The sequence below is a fragment of the Primulina eburnea genome, chromosome 13, assembly GCF_022965805.1.
Source record: "Primulina eburnea isolate SZY01 chromosome 13, ASM2296580v1, whole genome shotgun sequence".
NCBI classification, from domain to species: domain Eukaryota; kingdom Viridiplantae; phylum Streptophyta; class Magnoliopsida; order Lamiales; family Gesneriaceae; genus Primulina; species Primulina eburnea.
Window position 1 is genome coordinate 31,069,093 of NC_133113.1, and position 21,982 is coordinate 31,091,074.

Consider the following 21,982-nt stretch of genomic DNA (forward strand, 5'->3'; position numbering starts at 1 on the left):
ACATGAATCGCTGTTCGAATAGCAGTACATATGTGCAACATCTCCGTTCTTCGCCTCTACCCTTACCGTTGTTTTCGTTCTAAACTCTTTGAAGGGGATGCTAGGACTTGAAGCCTGCACTGTAAGCTGTGTTGTGTGTTCATCCAGTTTCTCTAACCCGAAAATGATTTGGAATCCCTGAATTCAAGAAATTACAAGAACTGGAATCCCTTGTTCTTCCCTTTTGGAAACTGCTAAAAAAATAATTGTGTGCCATGCCATCCAATAAAGATTCATTAGACTAAGGTGCTGGAAATGACAATTACCTTTTTTCAATGCTAACTTTGCCAATTATACTGCATCAGCAATGTTTTACACGGAGTACAGGTGACAGAGAGTCGTCATCAGAATCAGACAGATGTCATGAAAGGACATCGGTTTCTGATGTTTAAAATCTCACAATAAATATTTAAAATCTTAAACTTACCAGTTACTTTATTGTATAATCAAGTTTTTTTCACATATTATCAAGAATATATGATTGAAAATAAATCGACAAACAAATTTCTTACTTTATCGTATTTAATTAATTCAAAAAAATAGTTGCTAAAATAGGAATACTTAGTTTAGTAACTAGTTAATTATATATTTAGGAAAACCAAGAAAGTTTTTTATTAATAAATTAACAATACACCAACTATTTTAAAATGGATTATTAGAATATTTCACCAGCTTTACTATTATTAGGATAAACAATTAAAAGTAATAATATTAAATAAATTTGATATTTAAAATTTAATTTTCAGTCAAATTCCGATATCAGATTCTCATTGGGATACCCAACCCATTGTCTGAGAAATATTTAAAAACTTGTGACAAATCTTGTTAAATGAAAGGTCTGCGATTGCTTCTGTCAAAAAACACTACACACTGCCCCCTCACTTTTCATTAATTCAACCAAACATGGTCCTAATTCATTTCAATGCCATCCTTTTCCATTCCCATGCATGTCCTGATTTTAAAGTAAAATTTAACGAATGAGAATTCACCCATTTTTTATTTTATTTTTTTAACTAAATTGATCATTTTACTTTTCAATTTCAAATAATTTGATTTGTTGTTATTTTTATCTTTAGAAAAAAATCTTATAAATATAAAAAAAAATCTTATAAATGCTACGATCCAATTATTCGATTAATTTGTTTTTCCCAAAAAAAAAAAGAGGTTCGATTCAGCTTCTGTAGGATTTTTAGATTCATAAACACAAGAATGAATTGATTTGACAGAAAAAAGTATATTATATAATATAACATGAGAAAAAAAAAAACATGCACTCTTTTTTTAAATATATAAATTCAATTCTTTAAAGGAAGAAATTCAAAAAATTGGAAAGTAGAAGTAGTAGCAGCCGCAGCATCAATAGTTGCACCAGATAACTCAGTATCCTTCTTACCATCTCCAAGAGGGAACAACTGAAGGGTCCGCGACTTCCCGTCACCAACGCCGGCGGCGGCCGGGTGGGGAGGATCTTGGATGTCAGCGGCGAGGGTGGCTGCATCAGTTAGTGTGGGAGGTGAAGAAGACAAATGCATAATATGCCACGTGGCATTCCTCTGAAGAAGGGTCCTCCTGTGCTGTAATTCTGCGTCATCACTATCGAACTGTAACCATCCATCTGTTTTACATTCTGTCTCTGTCACTTTTGCTGACCCTTGTCTTGAAGTTTTCTGATAATTAATTAATTGCATTAAGTCAATATATTATATATTTGTTCGAAATAGAATCAAAGAAAATATACAATTAGTAAATAAAAATTACTTTGATGGGTAATTATTTTATTTAAATTAGTCCAATGCCTATTAAAATATATATATATGTTCAGGAGCTTCAAGAAGTCAAAATGTTATCTTTATTTTATATGACTTCGATCTAATTAATTAGTATATGTACAATCCCAAGTTTTCATGCATAGGGGTGAAAAGTGTCTATGTCTTCTGCGCGTATACATACATACATTACATACATATGTATATGAATGTTACCCATTTCAAATTTCGAAAGAAATGAATGAGCACGACACCCAAAAACCCTAGCATGTTTCGAAACAATAGCACAGAAGCCCCGACAGAAAGGAAGGTATGCATGCAGCCTTTGACGCTTCTTTTTAATCCCAAATGAATGAATAAAGAAAAGACATTGTTTTCTTTTCAAATTTTAGAATGTTAATCATTAATTATTAACAGAAACCTGATACACTCGAAAAAAGTTACATGTAATATTCAATCATGTGCTTAATTATTATGATCTGATTAGTGGAAATATTATTGTTATTTGTGTGGGATAGCTTTTCTAGAAATATGAGTTACAAAAAAGGGAACATGAAGTAAGACAAAGGGTTAAAAAGCAGGCAGCAGAAACACAGACCTCTGTATTTGTACTAGATTTTGTAGGAGATGGCCAGTTTTTGGTCTCTTCACCTGCCCAAAAATATTTCAACTTTATACTACAAGCTGTCGAGAGCCTCTTGGAAATGGAAACAATGATCCAAGAACTGCACTCTGAATTTTTTTTTTAAAAAAATCACATCTCATAATATTATATGCGCTTATATATTCAAGAAACTAGTTTTGTTTTTCATAAATGATCATAGACAAGCACTTTAAGCTGGATTCATCTCGTAATGAAAGTTGAATTTTGTTATATTTTAACTTATTGAGTAACGTGAAAGCCCATAAATAAGTGGCAACCAACTTATGGAAACTGAGTTGCGGGCTACGTGTTTTCTTTGAAGAAGTTTACCTTCCGGTTCTTTCTTCTCGCTGTTTTGATTTTCCATGTTGGTATGGGGTTGTTTACCAGCGGGAGATTCGAGCTGGCGGCGCCGTTTTTGCCTTTCTCTAGCCTTGTGGTTTTGAAACCAATAGAACACGTTCTTCCCCTCAATCTTGCCGTATCGACGGAGCTGCGAGGTGATGTGTTGGATTTGTTCGGCTGAAGGGGTTCGAGTGCCCCTTCTGTATAGCTCTTCGAGGGTTCGAAGTTGCTCCGGAGTCGGATTCCATCTCGAACTCACCACAACTTGCTGTGTGCTAGTTAAATCTCTCTTATTTTGCTCCGTAGAAATCGCTGCTTAAAACAAGAAACAAACAAAAAAGCTACTTAATATAAACATTTGACCTATGTATTCCAAAAAACTGGAGAAAGAATATTGAGAACTAACGACTTGCCGAGATGATGATTTAGGGAAAGAAAGTCAGCTCCATGGACGAGGTTTAAGCAAGGAGAGTTAGCGGCCGCAGCAGCAGTTGAAGCAGCGGCATCTGGTCTCGGCATAAGGGTTCGGAGCTTCCGGCCACTGAACGAATCTTGGAGGGCGGTGAAGTCTCCCGCGTCATTATATCCCATCATCCACATCTCCTCTTATAATTAATGAACAAGTTAGTTATGGAAATTAAAACCAAGAATTAAAATTCTTTGCTTTCAGTACCACTAGATTTCAATGATCAAGTCGTTGCAAAATTAATAACAATTAATTATATATGGATGATCAAAACTCAAGAAAACTAGTGGGAAATATATTATAAGATCAAAAAGTAGGGTTCCATATGGAGAAGCTGTAGGTAAGTAGACAAAAAAATAATATATATATTGAGAGAAAGAGATTGAACAAGAAACCCAGAAAGAGAAAGGGAAACAAAGGAGGAGTAGGGGTGTTTTTTGGTTTAAATTGAAGTTGACTAAGCTAAGGCTGAGAGAGGGGGCAGTGGCAGTCACAAATAACATGCAATATTATTATTTATTTATTATATTTATTTTATATAACAAAAAGAAAAAAGAAAGGCGTGGAATTCTGGGAAGGGAATGCATGGATAATAGTGAAGGAAAAACGACGTGACGATGATGAGGGTTATCATAAGGCTCATCACCTCATTTATTGTTCTTCTGTCTCTGTCTCTCTCTCGTTCCTTTCATACTTATTCTCAATCTCGACTGCTCTTTCTACTCCTTTTGTCCCCATTTCAATCTTTTTATTTATACTTCATTCATCACGTACGTATCTTCTATTATGTACAATTGTATATATGTATATGCATCTATATATATTACTGATGCAGCTATATAAAAAGAAATGAGTCGCGTAGACTGTGCGCGCGAGATCCGACTGGTTAGTAACTGGTCCACTTGGCCGGTAAATGAGCTAACCTGACAGGTAAACGGATCCACGTAGACAAAATACAGTTAATTGGCTAGGCGTCACTTGCGTCAAGAACACTCGTTAGGTCGGCATCAGGAGAGTTCCCGACGTAGAAACTCCAACGCTCAAGTCAGTAAGCAGTTCAAAAAAAACTGAGAGAACTAAAGAAATTTTCTAAAAAATGAGAGCATACCACGAATAGTGTGAGAGTTCCTCTATTTATAGATTTTTAAGAGTGCTTAATGGGCTTGAGCATTTGCAAACACAATCCAAATTATGGACCTCAATAATGTTAACACTCAACAAACTACTAATTGAATTAGGCTTATTCTTATTAATCCAACAAATAATTAATCGAGTTGGATTAAATAATTATATTGAGCTTGTACCCATCAATTACCATGGCTGAGTCAGAGATAACTTCATATAATCGTACAAGTTCATCATCGAAGAACATGGTATATAGAAGTGATTGATGTCGTCTACTTATAACTAAAATGACATCGTTTAGAATGATACATGATTTAAATAAAAAAAAAAAATTGAATTGCACATAGTTGAATTATACATGATTGTTTCGGAATAGGCGATCAATTTCGAACGAATATCTGTCATATTTTGAGTGTGAACAAAATTTGTAGATTGGTCATCCCAAAATCTATGAAATCAGAAGAGTCAATCAAAGATCCATTGCGGTATGAAAAAAATGTTGTCCTTGAAGTGGACAAATGATGCAACAATATAACACCTTTACGTGCTAACACAAATACTGTGTTCATCCTTTTGGAACATCGTAATACGTCCCATGCTCTGCCCCCCACCATCTTTTTAACTTTTTCTGCCTCATTCTCCTAACTATATTTATTTTAAACAAAAATTTATTTGAAATCAATTTTTTGTTTAGATCATTCATAAGAAAAAAAAAATTATCATTTTTTATAATAAAAATATTGCTTATTATTGTAAATATAGATAAAATTGACCCGTATCACAAATATTTATTCGTGAGACTATCTCACAAAAGACCTATTATTTATTTTATATGGACTATTTATACACACATATATGTATATGTGTGTGTAAGTGTGTGTTTTTTAAGTATAATGTTTTATTTAATGTTAACGAGTGGTTATTTTATTTTTCCCAAGTAGAGATGACAATTTTCCTCACGGATATGGGGTCATGGGTCTCACGGAAAAAACCCGAAACGGAGATGAGGATCTCCGATTTTTTCGGGTTTGGATATTAATATTAATATTATCATTAATAATAATAGATAATTATAAGTTTTAATCTGAGAAAATCCATGAATCTGTCATCGTCTTGTCATATTAATGTTTTTGAAATGGGGATGGGACGGGGATGACAAGTCGATTCCGAAGTAATCCCCAAACTCAAAAAAGCAGGGATCGAGACGGATATGGGGGTGAGGATGAAATTTGAGGACTGAGATGACGCCCCATTGCCATCCCTATTCCCAAGTGAGTTTACAGTTAATTTGAAAGATTCTTCTAATTATTTCTCCACGATTTTCGGGTACTAAAAACAAGTATTTTCAAGCCTCCTTGGGTGGTCTTCGAATAATGAGTATAGAATTGTTATAAACATGTCACTCCACTTGTTGTGTAGCATCTCTTCGGTAATAGGGGATGTACCACTCTAAATCCTTAAGCAGTAAATTTAAATTTAACATTTGAATTTGATTTAGAAAAACATTGAAAGTTCTCGATTAATAAGTATATGACTTTTTAAATAAATAAATTATAATATTTGTAGGGTATGAATTCGGAATATACAGTTGCATGCACGAAATTGCTATCGAATTATATGTAAAAGTTATGTATATATATTCTAACTTAAAATTACTAAATCTTTGGATGAAAATTTAGTCGAAAATAATTTTGACCCACATCGCTACTCTGGAAGGTAAAAATGGCAAAAATCCGCAAGTCTTGATTACACAAAATAACCTGTGCCAACAGTTGGGCCAATATACTTTCTACCAGCCAAAAACTAAAAATTAACAGTAGACATCAAACCATGGAAACAAAGATTCCTTGAATTAATTAGAGTGATGCAAGATATCAACCCCAGTTCGTCCTCTTTCAGTACCGTCCAATGCCCCAAACTCGAATAACCCCATCAGTATAGCCACTGAAAAGTGTGCTTCCATCGACACTCCAGTTGAGACAAGTGCAGAAATTGATCTACATCAAACCATTGACAATATCAGATACGATAAACAGATCCCCCAATCCATCAGCTACTCGAATATTTTTCCTTTTTTTCGTGTTCTTATGGCCAGTTTTACAAAGGACGCACGAAGCCTTCAGTTTAGTGTATTTATGAATATATATATCATACAAGAAATGTGAATCTTCCGGTAAAAAACAGCAGCAGCAACAAGCAAGCCAATAGTCCCAGACTCAAATCAACCTTCCCAAACTCTAAGAGGAAGCTCAAAACACTTGTCACAAATATATCCCACAAATAAAGATGTGAAAACTGAAAACTACAAAATTGCAACATGCTAGACCTCACAAAGCATAGTCCCAAGTGACTAGTTCCTATACAAAATCCACAGCCAGACGACGACCTATAACGCAGTGATCAACTTGACATGGTATTAAGGACTTTCAATGGAACCAATCATTCAGAATTGGGCAGATACAAATTGGGTAAGTAAATTTTATGGTTGAAAAAATTTCAAGCATTATCTCACAGAAGCACTTCTCGGCCAAATTTTGTTTCCAGAGGTTATAATTTCACAAAACAGTAATAATGGCATCACTAATAAAAGAAAAAGTCGAACCACTAAGCAAGTGAACTAAAGTCATCATGTTAAGTACAAAAACCAGAAGCATAGAAGTCAAAAAATAAAATCCAACAGAAACAGATCCCTACGATGACTTCCTATTGTCAGTTAACTATTAATCACCAAGTGTCATTTATTAACCGAACAAGTAACAAAAGACAAAAAACAAAAAAAATACTAATTTACACACACACAATGGCACAAAGAGCAACACAGAAAAAAAAATTAAAAGTAACATGAAACAAAAACACTAAAATACTAACGAACAACAAACACAAAATGACACAAAGAGCAACACTGAAGCTACTATTACGCAGAGAGTTAATATGTACCTTGTTTTTACAAGTGGCGGTTTGATCAGTCCCCTCAGCAGCCATCTCACTCTCCTGCTTCAAATCAACCTTGAGATCAACAACAACATTCTTGCTCTCCAAATCCCAAATCTTGATGCTACTCTCTGTTGCAGCACATAGCCAATACCTATTCGGACTGAAGCACAGAGCATGAATAACCGAACCAGCCTCCAGTGAATACAAACGCTTCCCTTCCGACAAATCCCAGAGCAAAATCACCCCATCTTTCCCACCACTCGCGCACAAACTCCCATCAGGAGACAATGCTACAGTATTTACGTATCCATTATGGCCACTCAGCGTGGACTTCAGCTTACAGTTAGATAAGTTCCAAATCTTTACATTTTTATCCCACGATCCTGAAACGATCATGGGCTGGAGGGCATTGGGAGAAAACCTTTAACACAACAAGATAAAGGGATACGGGCATTAGAATACTGTCTGCAGCCGTTAAGATTTAAAGTTAAGAAAAAAATAAGAATTTCAATCATGATTCCTTCATGTTTTTGAACTTTGAATTCATGATTCCCATGCCAAGGAAATATCACCAAGAACACAAATTTAACCAAAACATAACCTATATGCTACATTAAAAATAAGTGAATATTCCACATGACCCAAAACTGAACAACACAAAATTACAAGTTAATTTTTTTAAAAAAAAAAGACATACACCACATACAACCATACCTCACGCAAGAAACCCAATCGGAGTGGGAATCCTGATCTTGAATAGTATACTTGCATTCCCCAAGCGTATTCCACAGCTTAATCGTCTTATCCCTGGAAGCAGAGACGATTTGCCTATTATCAATGGAGAAAGCAACAGACAAAACGTCTTTAGTATGACCCACAAAGCGGCGAGCAGTGTTCCCAGTTTGCAAGTCCCACAGACGGAGCTCTCCATCCCAGGACCCAGAGAGGGCAAACTGGCCATCGGACGACAGGACAACGTCTTCAACGAAATGTCCGTGTCCCGTGAGGCGGCGGCGGGCCACACCGTAGTTCTTGTCCTCCTTGGTGAGGGACCAAACAATGAGGGACTTGTCACGGGAAGATGAGACGATCATGTCGCTGTTGTCGACCGGTGTGGCGATTGCGGTGACCCAGTCGGTGTGGGCTCGCATCGTGCCACGGAGAATCAGCTGCTCGTGCGCCATACTCGTCGCTGCAGCTGGTTGCCTGAGCAAAATGTAAAGGCGTTTTAGCAAGAGGGGTCGATTCGAATGTGCGCGTTTGATACACGAGCGTGCGATATTAGGGTTTTTGGTCATATTGGGTTTCAGGGGTTTGGAACATGAAGTCGAGTTGGGCCGACCCAATAACAAAAGAAAAATGGCCCAATAGGCTCACATCTCTCTTAAGTAAACATTCCTTGGAACATGAAGTCGAGTTGTAACTCGTATAGTTTTGAGTTCAAATCGTCGTATTAAAATAAAAAGGACACATTGCGATAAAGCAACAAGTCAAATAAACTGGTCGACAGAAGGGGTCAATAGCTGAAGCCATGTGTTGCTTACAATCTTGGTTCGGCCGAGATGGTAGATTCTCTAGTGCTTATGATTTCTTCATTCTCAAGGAGGCTCGGTGGTCATGGAAACCGCTACTCACGAAATCATGCATTCTCCCAAAGTATCGATTTGTACTTCGGTTATTCGCACACCGAAAGCTCCTTACATGAGACATATTAGTATTTATCAAAGACAAAAGGTACGGACTTTGCAATGTTGCAGACGAGAGTATGGCACATCTCTTCTTCATTTGCTGGACTTCTGAGAAAATATGGGCATGTATTCGACAATGGCTTCGTATGCGGAAAATAATGGGATCAGATGCAGCAGTGCTTAGGGAATTTCGAAAGATTTATCGTGGGAACTCCACACTATCCAAGATGAGGACATCTGCTCTTGTAGCAACGGTGTATCACATTTGAAATGCAAGAAACAGAGCAATTTTTGTGAATAGCCACACATGGATGCAATTATTAACAAAATCAAGTTACTCATTTTTAGATTATTTCCGAGTTTCATCTATAAGGTTAGTTGATTGTATGACAGTTTGTTTGGTAGAGAGTTGTAGGAATTCAGTGCTTTAATTATCTATTGTTGATATCCAATGCATGTGTACTGTATTTCAAATTTACATATTTAATGAATATAAATTCATAAAGTCAATCAGATCTCACATTGTTCTATGTTAATTTATAATATTTTTATTATATAGTAGCTAAACGATTAACTTGAATCATTTCAATTATTACATTAGTTAATTATACAGTTGTTTTTTCTGATTATTAAAATAGAGGAATGCATGCTTTTCGGTTCAAACAAGTTTAAACCATACGAATCAAATCAGAAAGGGAGACACTCCCGTGGAGGTGTTTTTCAACACACCTTCTCTATGCTGAAACATAATGTTGAAATTATTTTCACTTAGCGTAGCATCTTAAAAGTGTTTTAAAACACACATAGATCTGTAAAACTGTCGATCATCGGATTTCCCCTCTTTTGCAATCAGTTTCGCTACTACACTCGCTGCTCTAACTAATTGTCCACCCTTTCCAAGTGTGATTTATATCGGTCGCCATTCGATGTACATTGAGTAACTTTTAATGTAGAAATCATATTTGAACTCTTGCTTCAAATATTGTGGAACTTTAATCAATCTCAATTCCTTTCATGAAAATAATGTGAATTCTAAAAAAAATTGTAATATTAATTTGGCCAAGGTTAAAATTGTGAATATATGAATTAAACGTAATACTAATTGATGTTGTTGCGCGGTTTTCCTTGCGAAACATTGTGGCCCATTCATTCATTCTTATAAATAAATCGTCATAAATTTTGCATTAACATATAGATAAAACCCAAAATTAATTGCTTGACAAAAATAAAACGAAAAACCATATTTATATATATATATATATATATAAATATAATTATAATAATGACTTGAAAATAAAAATATAATCATGATAAAAAATAAATAAATAAATAAAAGAAAAAATGAAAAAGAATAGAATCCAATGGTTGAGTTTAGCTTCAACAGAACGCTGCTTTCTTCAGAAGCCAAAAATGGTAAAGGAAATCTAGAGATAGATTCACAAGATAACACCGCATCAGCTAGCCTTCTCATCCACCCGTCTGCATGCAGAATCAGGATATATTTACAGCAATCTATATATATAATCAAACAAAAATGCAAAGTAATAATAATAATAATATTAGAGAACAAGAAGCAACAAATCTGATACCATTTATTTGAAAGCGGATCTTGAAAATAAAACCAGAATCAGAAAAGTAATCAATATAGAGATGGAGTGGAGGGAAGAAGTGAAGAGCTCCCTTCAATCCAAAGAAGGATCGAAAATGGGTGGATTCAAGCTCCTGACATATGCAAACCACAAACCCATCCAAAGTCGACATCTTGGATATGGATAGGGCTGAGGGATCCATAGGTCAGCAGCTTAATCTTCCCAGAAAAATCCTCTGTTGGAGTTCAAGGAGCTCCGCTCTTCAACTTTAATCTCCAAGAAAGAAAGAAACCCCTGGTAGGTAGGTAGGTAGCTAGAAGAACCATCATCCATACATGAAAGCGAGGAAATCTCTTTTTCCTGGGTGAAATCAGTTGCATATGATCCAGATCTTGGCGCGTGAATATATTCATGAAAATACCCATAAGACATAAGAGGGCAGATCCATAGAAAGTGACTCTATAAAGGCTTGAAAGTTGAAACCCTAAACTCATTCAAGGAGAGGAAACCCTAGCTAGCACAAGAAGAAACAGGTGAAGATGTGAGGACTATATATAAAGGGCCGAGATTAGTGATAAGAAACTGGTAGGTGATTGAGAGGAAAGGATAATATATGGCCAGTGGGAGTGGGTAGGCGTGCAACTAGGCATCAGGCAATGGGTCGTTTTCTTGAAAACAAATTTGTTTTCTTTTTAATACAAAAAAAAAAGTTGGAAAAAGAAGAGATGTTGGGAAGAGGAGTAGCTATCTAGGGTTAATTGATTAGATTCCCTTTGCTTGAAAAAATCACATGCGTTTGTACAAGAAAAGAAGAGAGGTTTGACTGAGAGAGGGGACACCCCGAAATTACCATTAAATAGTCTGTCCAACATTATGGAACGGGGAAAGTGTGTGCGCAGGCGATGCCCATTCCAACTGGATCCTGTTGTCCGCTTGCTGCAGTTGTGTTTAATGGTGGCTTAAACTACTATACTGTATCTGTATGTATGAATTAATGCATGGCTACTACAGATACCCACATCATGTATTCATGTGCTTGTTGAAAGGTATACGATTTATTCTACATACCAAGTTAAAATCGCGCTGAAACGTGGGAGCGAAGCTTCAATCTTTATTTGTTTAAGTAAGATTAATATGAGTTTAAACCTAAAAAAAAAGTAAATTTAAATTTTAATTATCTCGAACAAGTAAAGAGAGTAAATATTTCATAAGTATAATAAATTTAAGTGTAATATATTATTTGAGTAGGTCTCTTGTGAGACGGTCTCACGAATCTTTATCTGTGAGTCAACTTTACCGATATTCACAATAAAAAATAATACTCTTAGCCTAAAAATTAATATTATTTCATAGATGACCCAAATAAAAAATCTGTCTCACAAAATACGACACGTGAAACCGTCTCGTACAAATTTTTGTCTTATTATTTTTTTGTCAGATCCTAATTTATTGTGCTCTATCATTTATTTCATCTTTCGTATAATGAAATAAAAACTTAATTTAAATGGACTACTTTAAAACATCAGCATTAATATTTCTTGTAGGCCGTAAAATGTCAATATCTGTTACATATTGATAATCGTTACATTTAACTATCAAATATTGTACATGATAGTATTATTTGCTAAAAAACTTTCTAATTTATGTATTTTTTCTTCATGTTCATAAAAAGTTGTACTTAATATGACCAATCAAATTTGATTTTTTTTTTATTTTATCGCTTTTAGCTCAAGCCGATCTGTAGAAACACTGGTTAAAATTATTTTAAACTAGTATTTCGTTGTACAAATTGCGTATTTATATAATATTTTTTACAAAAACTTTTATTTGGATTTTAATCAACATTTGGTAATTAGTTTCGATTTATATTGTAAAATATAAGCAATATTATAACTATGAAAACGACCAAGGGTTATTATTCTAATTTGGGAATTGGCCACACCATCAAACCAATTATCAGTGTAATGATAAATTCTTTAAAATATTAACAAAACAATTTTAAAATTATAAAAGTTCTATTTTTTAATTTAATATAAAATTATAAAAAAATATTTTATTACATTTAGGTATTCCTCTAAAATATCACTATCATATCTAGTTTCCAATGTTTTTTTTATTACTAAATATTTTTTAAAATTTTTATCCAAAATTCGAACTTTTAAATTAAACGATTATATTATTCAAAACATCAAAAATTATTATAATAAAGTATTAAATTAAAATTAAAAAAATTTAACACAAATATCATATATATATATATATATATATATATATTGACACACACATCACGTGTATAGACTAACCGGTATATAATTAAAATTAAGACCAACTAATTAATTTGATGAAATTTTATTTAAAATTACAATTATAATCTAATTTTATACTTATAAAAAAATTGTAATTCATTAATATCTTTATCTATATTTTAAAATTCAATTAACATTTTTATCTAAGTTGTTTTTAGAAAAATAGATATATAACTCGTGAAAAAATGGACAAATTATTAAATTGATTTGAAAACGACAAAAATCATAGTAATTATTTCAATTGTTGCCTGCTAAAGTGGACTAGTTTATTTTATTTGTAAATATTATATGTTATAATGTTTTTTGAAATATAAATATTTAATATTTCACTAATATCAAGAAACCGGGATGACATTAAACATAATATTCTAATATAATCAATATAAGAATTAAAATTTAAGAATCAAGCAAAAAAAAACATAAAATAAAAATTAAAACACGTTTCTTCTTTGAATACTTCGAATTAACAATATTAATTTTGAAATTGAATTAAATTTTATCCTTTGACCGAGTTAGGGACGAAAGCTTCTTGCAAATAAACCCGGTTCACGAGCGTACAGAAAGAAGCCCTATTGGAAAATTTCACACCCATTCATCTTTCTCGCCGCGTCCTGCAGCCCAAAACCACGGCCACTGCTTAAAATCACCGCAACATCTGAAAAGCTAGTGCGCCGCCCCAAGTTCATTTGATGGGTTCGTTTTTGTTTTTCCGATTGATTTTCATTCTATTTTTTTAATCACTGTCCCGTTTATCTGATTTGAAAGGAGTAAAGGGATTGCTTTTTGTTGAAGTTGTATGTGTCGATAATTGTGATATGTTGATTTTTTTCAACTGTCCCATTATTTTGTTGATGTTTTGTTTTGTGTTAACTGATATAGATATCGAGGAGGATATCAAGGCGTTGCAGCTTGATTCATCAGGTATAATTGTCGTTTAATTCAGTTCCCTACGTAATTTATATTGTTACTATTGTTTAACTTCTCAGAAGTTAAAAAGTAAGTTTTTTAATGATTATTATTTTATTCTTTGTCTGTGAGATCATAAAGGTTGTGTTTTGATGAAGAATTTGCCTACTTTACCGTGAATTCATTATTTTGTAAACAGAGGATTGATAACTATCTTTTCAAATCAAAATCCTTGGATCCATCAGAATCCATGCATTGTTGTTTGTAGTGTACACTAGACTGTTCTTGTCGTTGCTGTAATGTTGGCGATGTCGTAATTTATTGCTCGCAGAAGATACGATTGTTGCTGACAAGGAAGATGAGAAACATGATGTAGAAATAAACCCGGAGGTGGATAAAGGTTGGTCAAGCTACATATGACGTGCATAGTAGATCAGAGGAAATTTTTTATCCAGATTTTATGTTTTTTTTGTAGCACTATACGACATTTCTTTGTGATTTATGCTTGAAGATTGAGGATTATGTCACAAGGATTGCTTTTAGCGATTTTTCTATTTTTATCCTCTATATCCGACATCTGCCATTTTGAGATCAGAACTCATATTTGGCTTTACCATATGCTTCTTTATAATCATGACAAGAAAATTCGAAACTAAAGAAACTGAATAGATCACCTAAATATTATTGTGTGTTCCCAAATATCTTTTATTATTACTTTGATCTTCAACACATGTACACATAATTTAGTATCTTAAGAACAAGGTTATAATTTATTGATCTTGATTCTCATGTATAAAAAGTGTTCATTTTGCTGATGGCTTTAGGTTTGGCCAGCGCAACGTGTACAAACTCCAAACCATTGCAAGAAGAGCATGGAGATGTGTATGAAGGTAGGTAACTACGGAATCTAGTGTTTGATTGGCATTGTCCCCATGCGACGGCTTGCAAATGGTCTGATAATATTATCTCCTCTTCCTATGGCATTTAAATGCCATCTCTGTAAAATTTATTTTGATGGCATAAAGGTGTATTATGTTACATAATCTTCGCTTGGGTTGTTCTGTTTTTACTATAAAAAAATGAATAAATGTATAATAATATCAAGAGATGATATCTTAGATAATCACCTTTTGATTGCTTTTTTGTATCCCAATACCCTTTTTGTTTTGTTCTCACCTTATTTTTTATTCACTTGCATTTTAAAGTATAATTCTTTTGACGAGGATAAATTGTTCACGCTATTGCTGAATTTGCACACATAATGAATGTTCATCGAGACTAAGCTATCGTTTAATATGATATAATAATAATCTTTAGGACCTCCTAATTTCACCACCATAACCCTAAATTCTTGCCCCTATAAGCAAGAACAAGGCCTGATTAAAGGTCACATCTCTCTGTCATTAAATGTCATAAACGTGTTGATAGATAACATTTTATTTTAGATTAATATTTTTTCCACTTTATTGCATATTACAGATAACAAATAAAACTTATTATTATTATATGTTAAAACACCACTAACGCTGTCTTATGCTAAATTATTACCTCTCCGCATCCTCAACCGTTTTTTTCGTGTGCCTAGAAATTCCCATATCATTAAAGGCCTCTGTGATTTTATTTTATTTTATTTTATTGTTATAGCTTCTGTTTTTGAGTGGATGCTACATTGAATTGTGATTTTTCGTTTTGAAATTAAGTCTATTTTAAGGATCTTATTTTATGTTTTGACTTTTGTTTGGTCTGTTCAGTCAAAGAGAAGGAAATTTCTGCTCCAGCGCATATTGTGGATGAGGTGGAGAATAAAAAAAGACATTTGAATGTTGTATTCATTGGCCATGTTGGTAAGTGAATTTTTCCTCAATTCAGAGATCCATATTAATTGTTTATTCGTAATAATATGAAGTTTTCCCTTCCAAATGTGCTCTTACTGGGAGAACATGGCATACCCCTGTGTGTTTATTCCTGATATCCCATGGCTTACAATTCTGATGCCATATCTCTTATTGTTATTATCATTTTCCTTGGGTTTTGATTATACTTCATTGCTTACTCTTTACTGGGTTTCAAAAAGCGTAGGAATGAAACAGGAAAATGCCCCCCACCCTCAAAAGAAAGAAAAAATACATTCAGAATCTGAATGCATAGGACTTCGGGTTGTGATTAGATTGTTGCTGCTGTATAACATATCAATAATCAAAGTTTGTCGTGAGGAGCAACATTATTCATCTTGTCTGCAGATGCTGGCAAGTCGACAACTGGAGGGCAAATATTGTTTCTCAGTGGTCAAGTCGATGACCGAACTATCCAAAAGTATGAGAAAGAGGCAAAAGATAAAAGTAGAGAGAGTTGGTGAGTGCTTACTTGCTTCTTATTTTAACTTGGAAATGTTACATCTGATGTTGGTCCAAAATGCTCGTGAGTGTTTACAGGAAATTTAAAACTTTCAACACCTCGTTGTGTAGCATAACAGCAGCCTCATCTTTGAACTGCTGCTTCATCTGCTGCAATGATGTTCATGAGTAGTTAAAATTGTGTCTTAGAAAGTTTAGATGGGACTCAACTGTAACGGTGTAGTAGTGATGGGCTTCTTCTAATTTGTTGCTGTCAACAGTATAATAGGTTGCTTAATGTGGGATACCATCTACGGTTGTTGTATTGTATATTTTCCTACTCTCTTAAACCTTTGAACAGTTTTTCAGTTATATATGTTTAATATTGAAGACTTTATTTGTGCTTTTTTAGAATAAAAAATTGTGTCCGTCGTATCATTAACTACTTCAAATATATTCAAAGTAATATGCAATCATATTTTTTCCTTGTGCTGTTTTCATCTAGTCATTACTTCATTCACATTTTCTGTGATTGTTAGTCAAAATCACCTCGCAATGTTTAGCTTAAGAAGACTCTATCCAAACACCAGCTTACAAAAAACATTACAAAATTTGTGCTGAATTTTTGTAGTGAAAGTAGGTGGAAGCCCAAATAAATTTTGGCTTGATCCCCTTTTGTGTGTTTTATATCTGCATTCCCCTAAGTTCCTTACCTCATCAATGCCTTACTAACTCCCTAACATATTAGAAAGGTTTTTCCAACCTCAGATCTATGAATAGATACTCTAAACCATGCGTTTTAATTCTTTTTGCCACTTTCAGGCTGGTGGGATAATTTTTGCAGCCATCTCTCTGTTGGATATCATTTCCTAATCTAGCTTCAGTTGTACTGATTTCCCTTATTTAATCCAAAAACTAGGTACATGGCTTATATCATGGACACGAATGAAGAGGAGAGAGTTAAGGTACTTATCTGTGGCTTTGACTACTAAGGTTAAATGTCATGTTTTCTTTGTCCTCCAAATGCATTTGAATGTGTGAAGAGATGAGTTGCTTGTTGCCCATTTTTCCTTTTGTAGGGGAAAACAGTTGAAGTTGGTCGAGCTTCATTTGAAACGGAAACTACTAGATTTACGATATTGGATGCCCCGGTAATTTCTATTTTCCTTTTATTTATTGCTTTGTGATTTCTGTTTGTAGAAGTTCTGCTCGGAATTTTTTATGTTTTTAAAGCTTTAAATTAATTTCACCTTTATTCTAACTCGATCCAGATTTTTTATCTGAAATTTTATATTAGTTCCGAGGGAGTTTGTAAATGCAGTGAACTTTAACTTAAATATTTAAAGTTGCATTAGATATGACATCAACGAGGTACACTTCATTAGAGCAATTTGGTTGCCATTTTACACGCCAGTTGATTTATCTGCACTTCATGGTGGTGTACATTTGATGTTAAACGTTTGTACTTCAGGGTCACAAAAGCTATGTACCTAACATGATCAGTGGAGCATCTCAAGCTGATATAGGTGTACTGGTAAGTACAATACTTTGTCAGATTTTGATTTCTTGTTCTTTTCCTTTTAATCATCTTGTGATCACAGGTGATTTCCGCCAGGAAGGGAGAATTTGAAACTGGTTATGAGAGAGGTGGACAGACACGCGAACATGTCCAATTAGCAAAGACTTTAGGTGTTTCGAAGCTTCTTGTTGTTGTGAACAAAATGGACGAGCCTACCGTGATCTGGTCAAAAGAGAGGTGCCTTTTTCTTAGTGTTTGAGAGAGCATTTGGAAATCCTGTATGTTATATTTGCGATGTGTTTCTGCTGTTTTGTCATTGCAGATATGATGAGATTGAGTCAAAAATGTTACCATTTCTGAAGTCTTCAGGTTACAATGTGAAGAAAGGTAAATTCCCTGTTGGATTACATTTTTCATACTGATGATGTGTTCTTTCTTTCACATGGAGTATCAGATTGACACTGTTTTTATTTGTTTATTATATTAGTATGTGTTTGTTATGGAGTTGTGTTACTCTGTTCCTATTTGGACTTGAATTCCCTAGCTTAATTTGGTTCCTTTTCTGAACCATGAAACTAAGAGGCAAGAAAGAGGTTTCGTTCAGGATTCAAATTTTATAGAAATGAAGCCACATTTACATTGCATATCCTTTCAGTTAACAGAATTCAGCTTCATGCCTCATGGCATGACTTGTGTGTGACCTTAAATATATGATGCACAAGCTCTTCAAATTATTGACCCGTGCCATGTCGGTGTGTCAGACACCGACACTCTTGGAACGCAAAAACATCTTTGACATGACACGGATGTGTGTTGGACATGCCAAGGTGTGTGTCCGTGAGTTAATAGAAAAAGAAAGAAATTGAGTACAATGGAGAAGGATAAAGGAGTGTTGGACATAATTTTGAGATTTTGGTCTAATTTTTAGTATTTTTCAGAATTTTAGTGTAAATTGTTAAAATAATCATTTTTTAGTGATTCTTTTTTTAATAATTATATCAATTTTAAAGCTTGAATAAATGATTGTTTTTAATTTATTAGTAATTTTAATATTTGTCGGACTTTATTTTTTTATTTTAAAATGAGATAGATTTTGTTTTTTAAAACTCATTCAATAACATTCATTTTCTTTAATTTTGATAGTTTTACTTGATAATATCGGTTATTATTTCTATATAAAGTTACATACCTTTATGTGCATTATGTATGTATAATGTATATATGTGTCCACAAATTTGCTGTCTTGTCCTTCAATTTTTAAGAATCCATGCATCTTGTGTCTGTGTCTCTGTTCATAACCTTACGATGTATCCTGAAATCAATATTGAATTGTCATGTTGATTAAAGACTTCATAACATGTGAAGCCTTATTTCAGGAAATAATCTATTTTTTTTAATGTGAGCAGATGCTTTTCTAAATAACGAATTTTTCCTAAAAATTATCTATTTGTGTCCTTATTAATGTACCGATCATAAATTCTTTTTATTTTTTTGTCTCTGGTTTTAGATGTACAATTTCTTCCTATATCTGGTCTCATGGGTACAAATATGAAAACAAGAGTGGACAGAAATGTATGCCCATGGTGGGAGGGTCCATGCCTTTTTGAAGCTCTTGATGGTGTTGAAGTTCCTTTACGTGATCCAAAAGGTCCATTCAGGTAGAAATATTCTGCTATGCCTTTGTCTTCTTTGGTTTATCTTATTAGATTAAAACTATGCACTGCTTCTTCGTTCTTGTTTTACTTGGGAATGTAATCACGACATACATACTTTTCGGCCTAATGTCATGTGCTCGGTGTAATAGAATGCCCATCATTGACAAATTCAAGGACATGGGAACTGTTGTTATGGGCAAAGTTGAATCCGGGAGTATTCGTGAAGGCGATAATATGATGATCATGCCAAATAAGGTGTTTTTCTACCCCAAATTTTTCGTACTATCAAAAATTTTATTTTATGAATGCATGAATCGTTTTAGGGTTAAATCTTATGCTTTGATAATTTTCAGGTCCTGGTGAAAGTTCTCGCCATCTTCTGTGATGAAGATAAAGTAAGTCGAGCAGGACCTGGTGAAAATTTGCGAGTCAGGGTTTCTGGGATTGAGGAAGAGGAAATCATTTCTGGGTTTGTCTTATGCAGCGCGGGTAGGTAAAGTTGGTAGATTCTCCCAAATTTCATCCAGTACTCAATGAAGAATCCTTTTGAACATTATACCTGTGATTTTGTACTATACAAATCGCGGGGATCTGTGACGTTGCTCTATTGGCATGGAGATTGCAACTTGTCCCACGGGAATTGAATGTATTATGCTGAATTGAAGTTCTCATTTGTTGATCGTCCAGAGTCTGTACACTTTGTGTTGTGCTTTGATATCTTCTTTGCATCTTTTTTTGGTTTAGAATTCATGAATAACAAATGCATATCAATATCTTTCTACAGAAAATTAAGTAGAAAGATTCTGAATATCGATGAGGTAGCTCCTTCAGAAATTTTCGTGATCAATATTTACTAGTTAAAGGAGAGAGTCGCAGAACATAGACAGTGTTCCTCTCTGAGTTCAATGACAGCGATTCTATTAATGTTTATAATTATTAGTTCCACAACGTCATTCAGGTTTCTGAATGAGTTCAATGGGTGGTAGTGTTGGCTCCATGTACTTCATTTGGTTGCTCAATTGTCGAACTTGTGAATTTTGATGCTTTATTTATTTTATACCAATGTTATTTGATTGTGTTTACAGCGAAGCAAATAGCTGCTGTTTCTGACTTTGTTGCCCAGTTGCAGATTCTGGAGTTACTCGACAATGTATAGTTTTTTCATTGATCCATTTACTTATGTTTTCTGTCTTGATCTTTTCATGGGCATACTTGTCTGCATATTCATGTGCATGTTTTTTCATTCATTGACTTGCTTTTCTATCGTATCTGAAGATGTATGCTTCTCATGTTAGGCAATTTTTACTGCTGGATACAAGGCTGTTTTGCACATCCATGCAGTCGTGGAGGAGTGTGAGATTGTTGAGTTGATGCAACAGATTGATCCCAAAACTAAAAAACCTATGAAAAGAAAACCGCTCTTCGTGAAGAATGGTGCAGTTGTTGTATGCCGCATTCAGGTTAACATAGTTACACATTTTTCTTGTAATAATACTTGTATCTGGTGTAAATTTATTTGAAAAATGTATTAGTTTCTTTCTAAAATTTGTTTTATCTGAGTGGAACTGATCTATCAATTTATGAGATATGCAGGCTTAAAAAGCTGATTTTTCTATGCTCTCTGATATGTTATAGTTCTCTGCTGATTTATGTATTCAAGGGATTGACATAATTTTTGTTGCTACATTTTTGCCTCTCAGGTGAATAACTTGATATGCATTGAAAAATTCTCCGATTTTCCTCAACTTGGACGGTTCACTCTTCGCACTGAAGGTTGAAAAACATTTGGCCTTGTGTAAATTACGATTCTCTGTTGCTGCTTACTCAACCTTATTAAGTTTATTTAAAATTCCTTTTTGACAGGGAAAACTGTTGCTGTGGGTAAAGTAACTGCTCTTATCACGGCTGAGAGTGCATAAAACAATTTTTTCACCAGGTGAGGTTATGTCCCATTTCAAACAGTACCAATCTTTTGTAGCTTTCTGATGAAGCCTAGAGATTTCTGTGTTGTTACTGATTGCTGTCAAATGTCTCTTACACATCGATGTCTTGAAAGCCTTCTTCAATCCAAAAGGATCCAAGAAAATAATGACTTGGCCTGTAGTTTCCGAGTGACTAGAGTGTTCCTTCAAATGCATTCATTTTTTTCTGTTATGTGGTTACGGTTAATTTTATGGACGTGCTGAATATTATTGCGCCTGAATATTACCCTATTTAAGCGAGAGTGTCATAAATTTGCAGGTAACCATGAAAATGTTCTGTTCTCGAAGTGACAATGTTGGTGTTTCCTCATATTTGACCTTCCAACAACCTTCGGAGGTTGGTTATCTGAGTAATAATGATTATTCTTCCGGGGCGTTTTACTACACCTGATGAGTTTTTTTCCCAATGGATGTCAATTGTGGTGGGAGTTCGAGTCCTCTTTTGGTAACTAGTGCCTAAAGACCGAGTGTAAAGCTTGTTATATTCCGTAGATATAAATCGTGAAATCTTGTTTATTATTTTTTGAGACAAATTTTAGTTGTACGATGATTGTGATTATAACTGATGATTAGCTCCTAATCAAAATTGCGCTTCCTTCTAGGCTTTGTTACATTTAAATGATGAGTTTGGGGCTGAGAATGCAAATTGAGGATTTATTGATGCCAGTTTTCTCAAATGCGTTATG

At 34.1% G+C, this 21,982-nt stretch overlaps 3 protein-coding genes and 1 long non-coding RNA gene across 6 annotated transcripts; 1 reads left to right on the forward strand and 3 right to left on the reverse strand.

Moving 5' to 3' along the window:
• Positions 1-1,320: 1,320 nt before the first annotated feature.
• Positions 1,321-3,537, reverse strand: LOC140808790 (WUSCHEL-related homeobox 1-like). The gene is made up of 4 exons (XM_073166050.1): positions 3,207-3,537; positions 2,779-3,105; positions 2,404-2,456; positions 1,321-1,706 (listed from the first exon to the last, which is right to left on the reverse strand). Exons 1-4 carry the CDS (start codon positions 3,391-3,393, stop codon positions 1,335-1,337), a joined length of 939 nt encoding a protein of 312 aa, XP_073022151.1. The 5' UTR covers positions 3,394-3,537; the 3' UTR covers positions 1,321-1,334.
• Positions 3,538-6,083: 2,546 nt separating this feature from the next.
• On the reverse strand, positions 6,084-8,581 carry LOC140809824 (small ribosomal subunit protein RACK1-like). The gene is made up of 3 exons (XM_073167566.1): positions 8,033-8,581; positions 7,322-7,739; positions 6,084-6,381 (listed from the first exon to the last, which is right to left on the reverse strand). The coding sequence occupies exons 1-3, from the start codon at positions 8,500-8,502 to the stop codon at positions 6,280-6,282; spliced, it is 990 nt and encodes a 329-aa protein (XP_073023667.1). The 5' UTR covers positions 8,503-8,581; the 3' UTR covers positions 6,084-6,279.
• A 1,595-nt stretch (positions 8,582-10,176) lies between these two features.
• Positions 10,177-11,194, reverse strand: LOC140809390 (uncharacterized). Its single transcript, XR_012113108.1, has 2 exons — positions 10,596-11,194; positions 10,177-10,485 (listed from the first exon to the last, which is right to left on the reverse strand). It is a non-coding gene; the product is annotated as an uncharacterized lncRNA (long non-coding RNA).
• Positions 11,195-13,436: 2,242 nt separating this feature from the next.
• Positions 13,437-21,973, forward strand: LOC140809035 (uncharacterized). Of its 3 annotated transcripts, none has more exons than XM_073166490.1 (19): positions 13,437-13,594; positions 13,781-13,822; positions 14,139-14,207; positions 14,632-14,697; positions 15,559-15,651; positions 16,048-16,159; positions 17,060-17,105; positions 17,220-17,291; positions 17,612-17,674; positions 17,742-17,896; positions 17,982-18,046; positions 19,167-19,317; positions 19,464-19,569; positions 19,668-19,803; positions 20,400-20,464; positions 20,610-20,774; positions 21,015-21,087; positions 21,178-21,255; positions 21,556-21,973. In XM_073166490.1, exons 1-18 carry the CDS (start codon positions 13,591-13,593, stop codon positions 21,231-21,233), a joined length of 1,539 nt encoding a protein of 512 aa, XP_073022591.1. In that variant the 5' UTR covers positions 13,437-13,590; the 3' UTR covers positions 21,234-21,255; positions 21,556-21,973. The 3 variants fall into 3 exon arrangements, with proteins under 3 accessions (XP_073022591.1, XP_073022590.1, XP_073022592.1); XM_073166489.1 differs by having other exon boundaries at positions 21,178-21,250; XM_073166491.1 differs by having other exon boundaries at positions 14,142-14,207; positions 21,178-21,250.
• The last annotated feature ends 9 nt before the right edge of the window (positions 21,974-21,982 follow it).

Bases quoted from the DNA above. Each gene is read 5' to 3' on its own strand.
- LOC140809824 (XM_073167566.1), bottom strand. From the start codon at position 8,502: ATGGCGCACGAGCAGCTGATTCTCCGTGGCACGATGCGAGCCCACACC. The intron at 7,740-8,032 runs GTATGGTTGTAT...GTTGTGTTAAAG, and splicing joins GATTGGGTTTCTTGCGTGAG to GTTTTCTCCCAATGCCCTCC. The intron at 6,382-7,321 runs GTACATATTAAC...GGTTTGATGTAG, and splicing joins CCGCCACTTGTAAAAACAAG to ATCAATTTCTGCACTTGTCT.
- LOC140809035 (XM_073166490.1), top strand. The intron at 16,160-17,059 runs GTGAGTGCTTAC...TCCAAAAACTAG, and splicing joins GATAAAAGTAGAGAGAGTTG to GTACATGGCTTATATCATGG. The intron at 17,675-17,741 runs GTAAGTACAATA...TTGTGATCACAG, and splicing joins AAGCTGATATAGGTGTACTG to GTGATTTCCGCCAGGAAGGG.
- LOC140808790 (XM_073166050.1), bottom strand. From the start codon at position 3,393: ATGTGGATGATGGGATATAATGACGCGGGAGACTTCACCGCCCTCCAA. The intron at 3,106-3,206 runs GCAAGTCGTTAG...TGTTTTAAGCAG, and splicing joins TTCCCTAAATCATCATCTCG to CGATTTCTACGGAGCAAAAT. The intron at 1,707-2,403 runs GTCTGTGTTTCT...ATTAATTATCAG, and splicing joins AATCTAGTACAAATACAGAG to AAAACTTCAAGACAAGGGTC.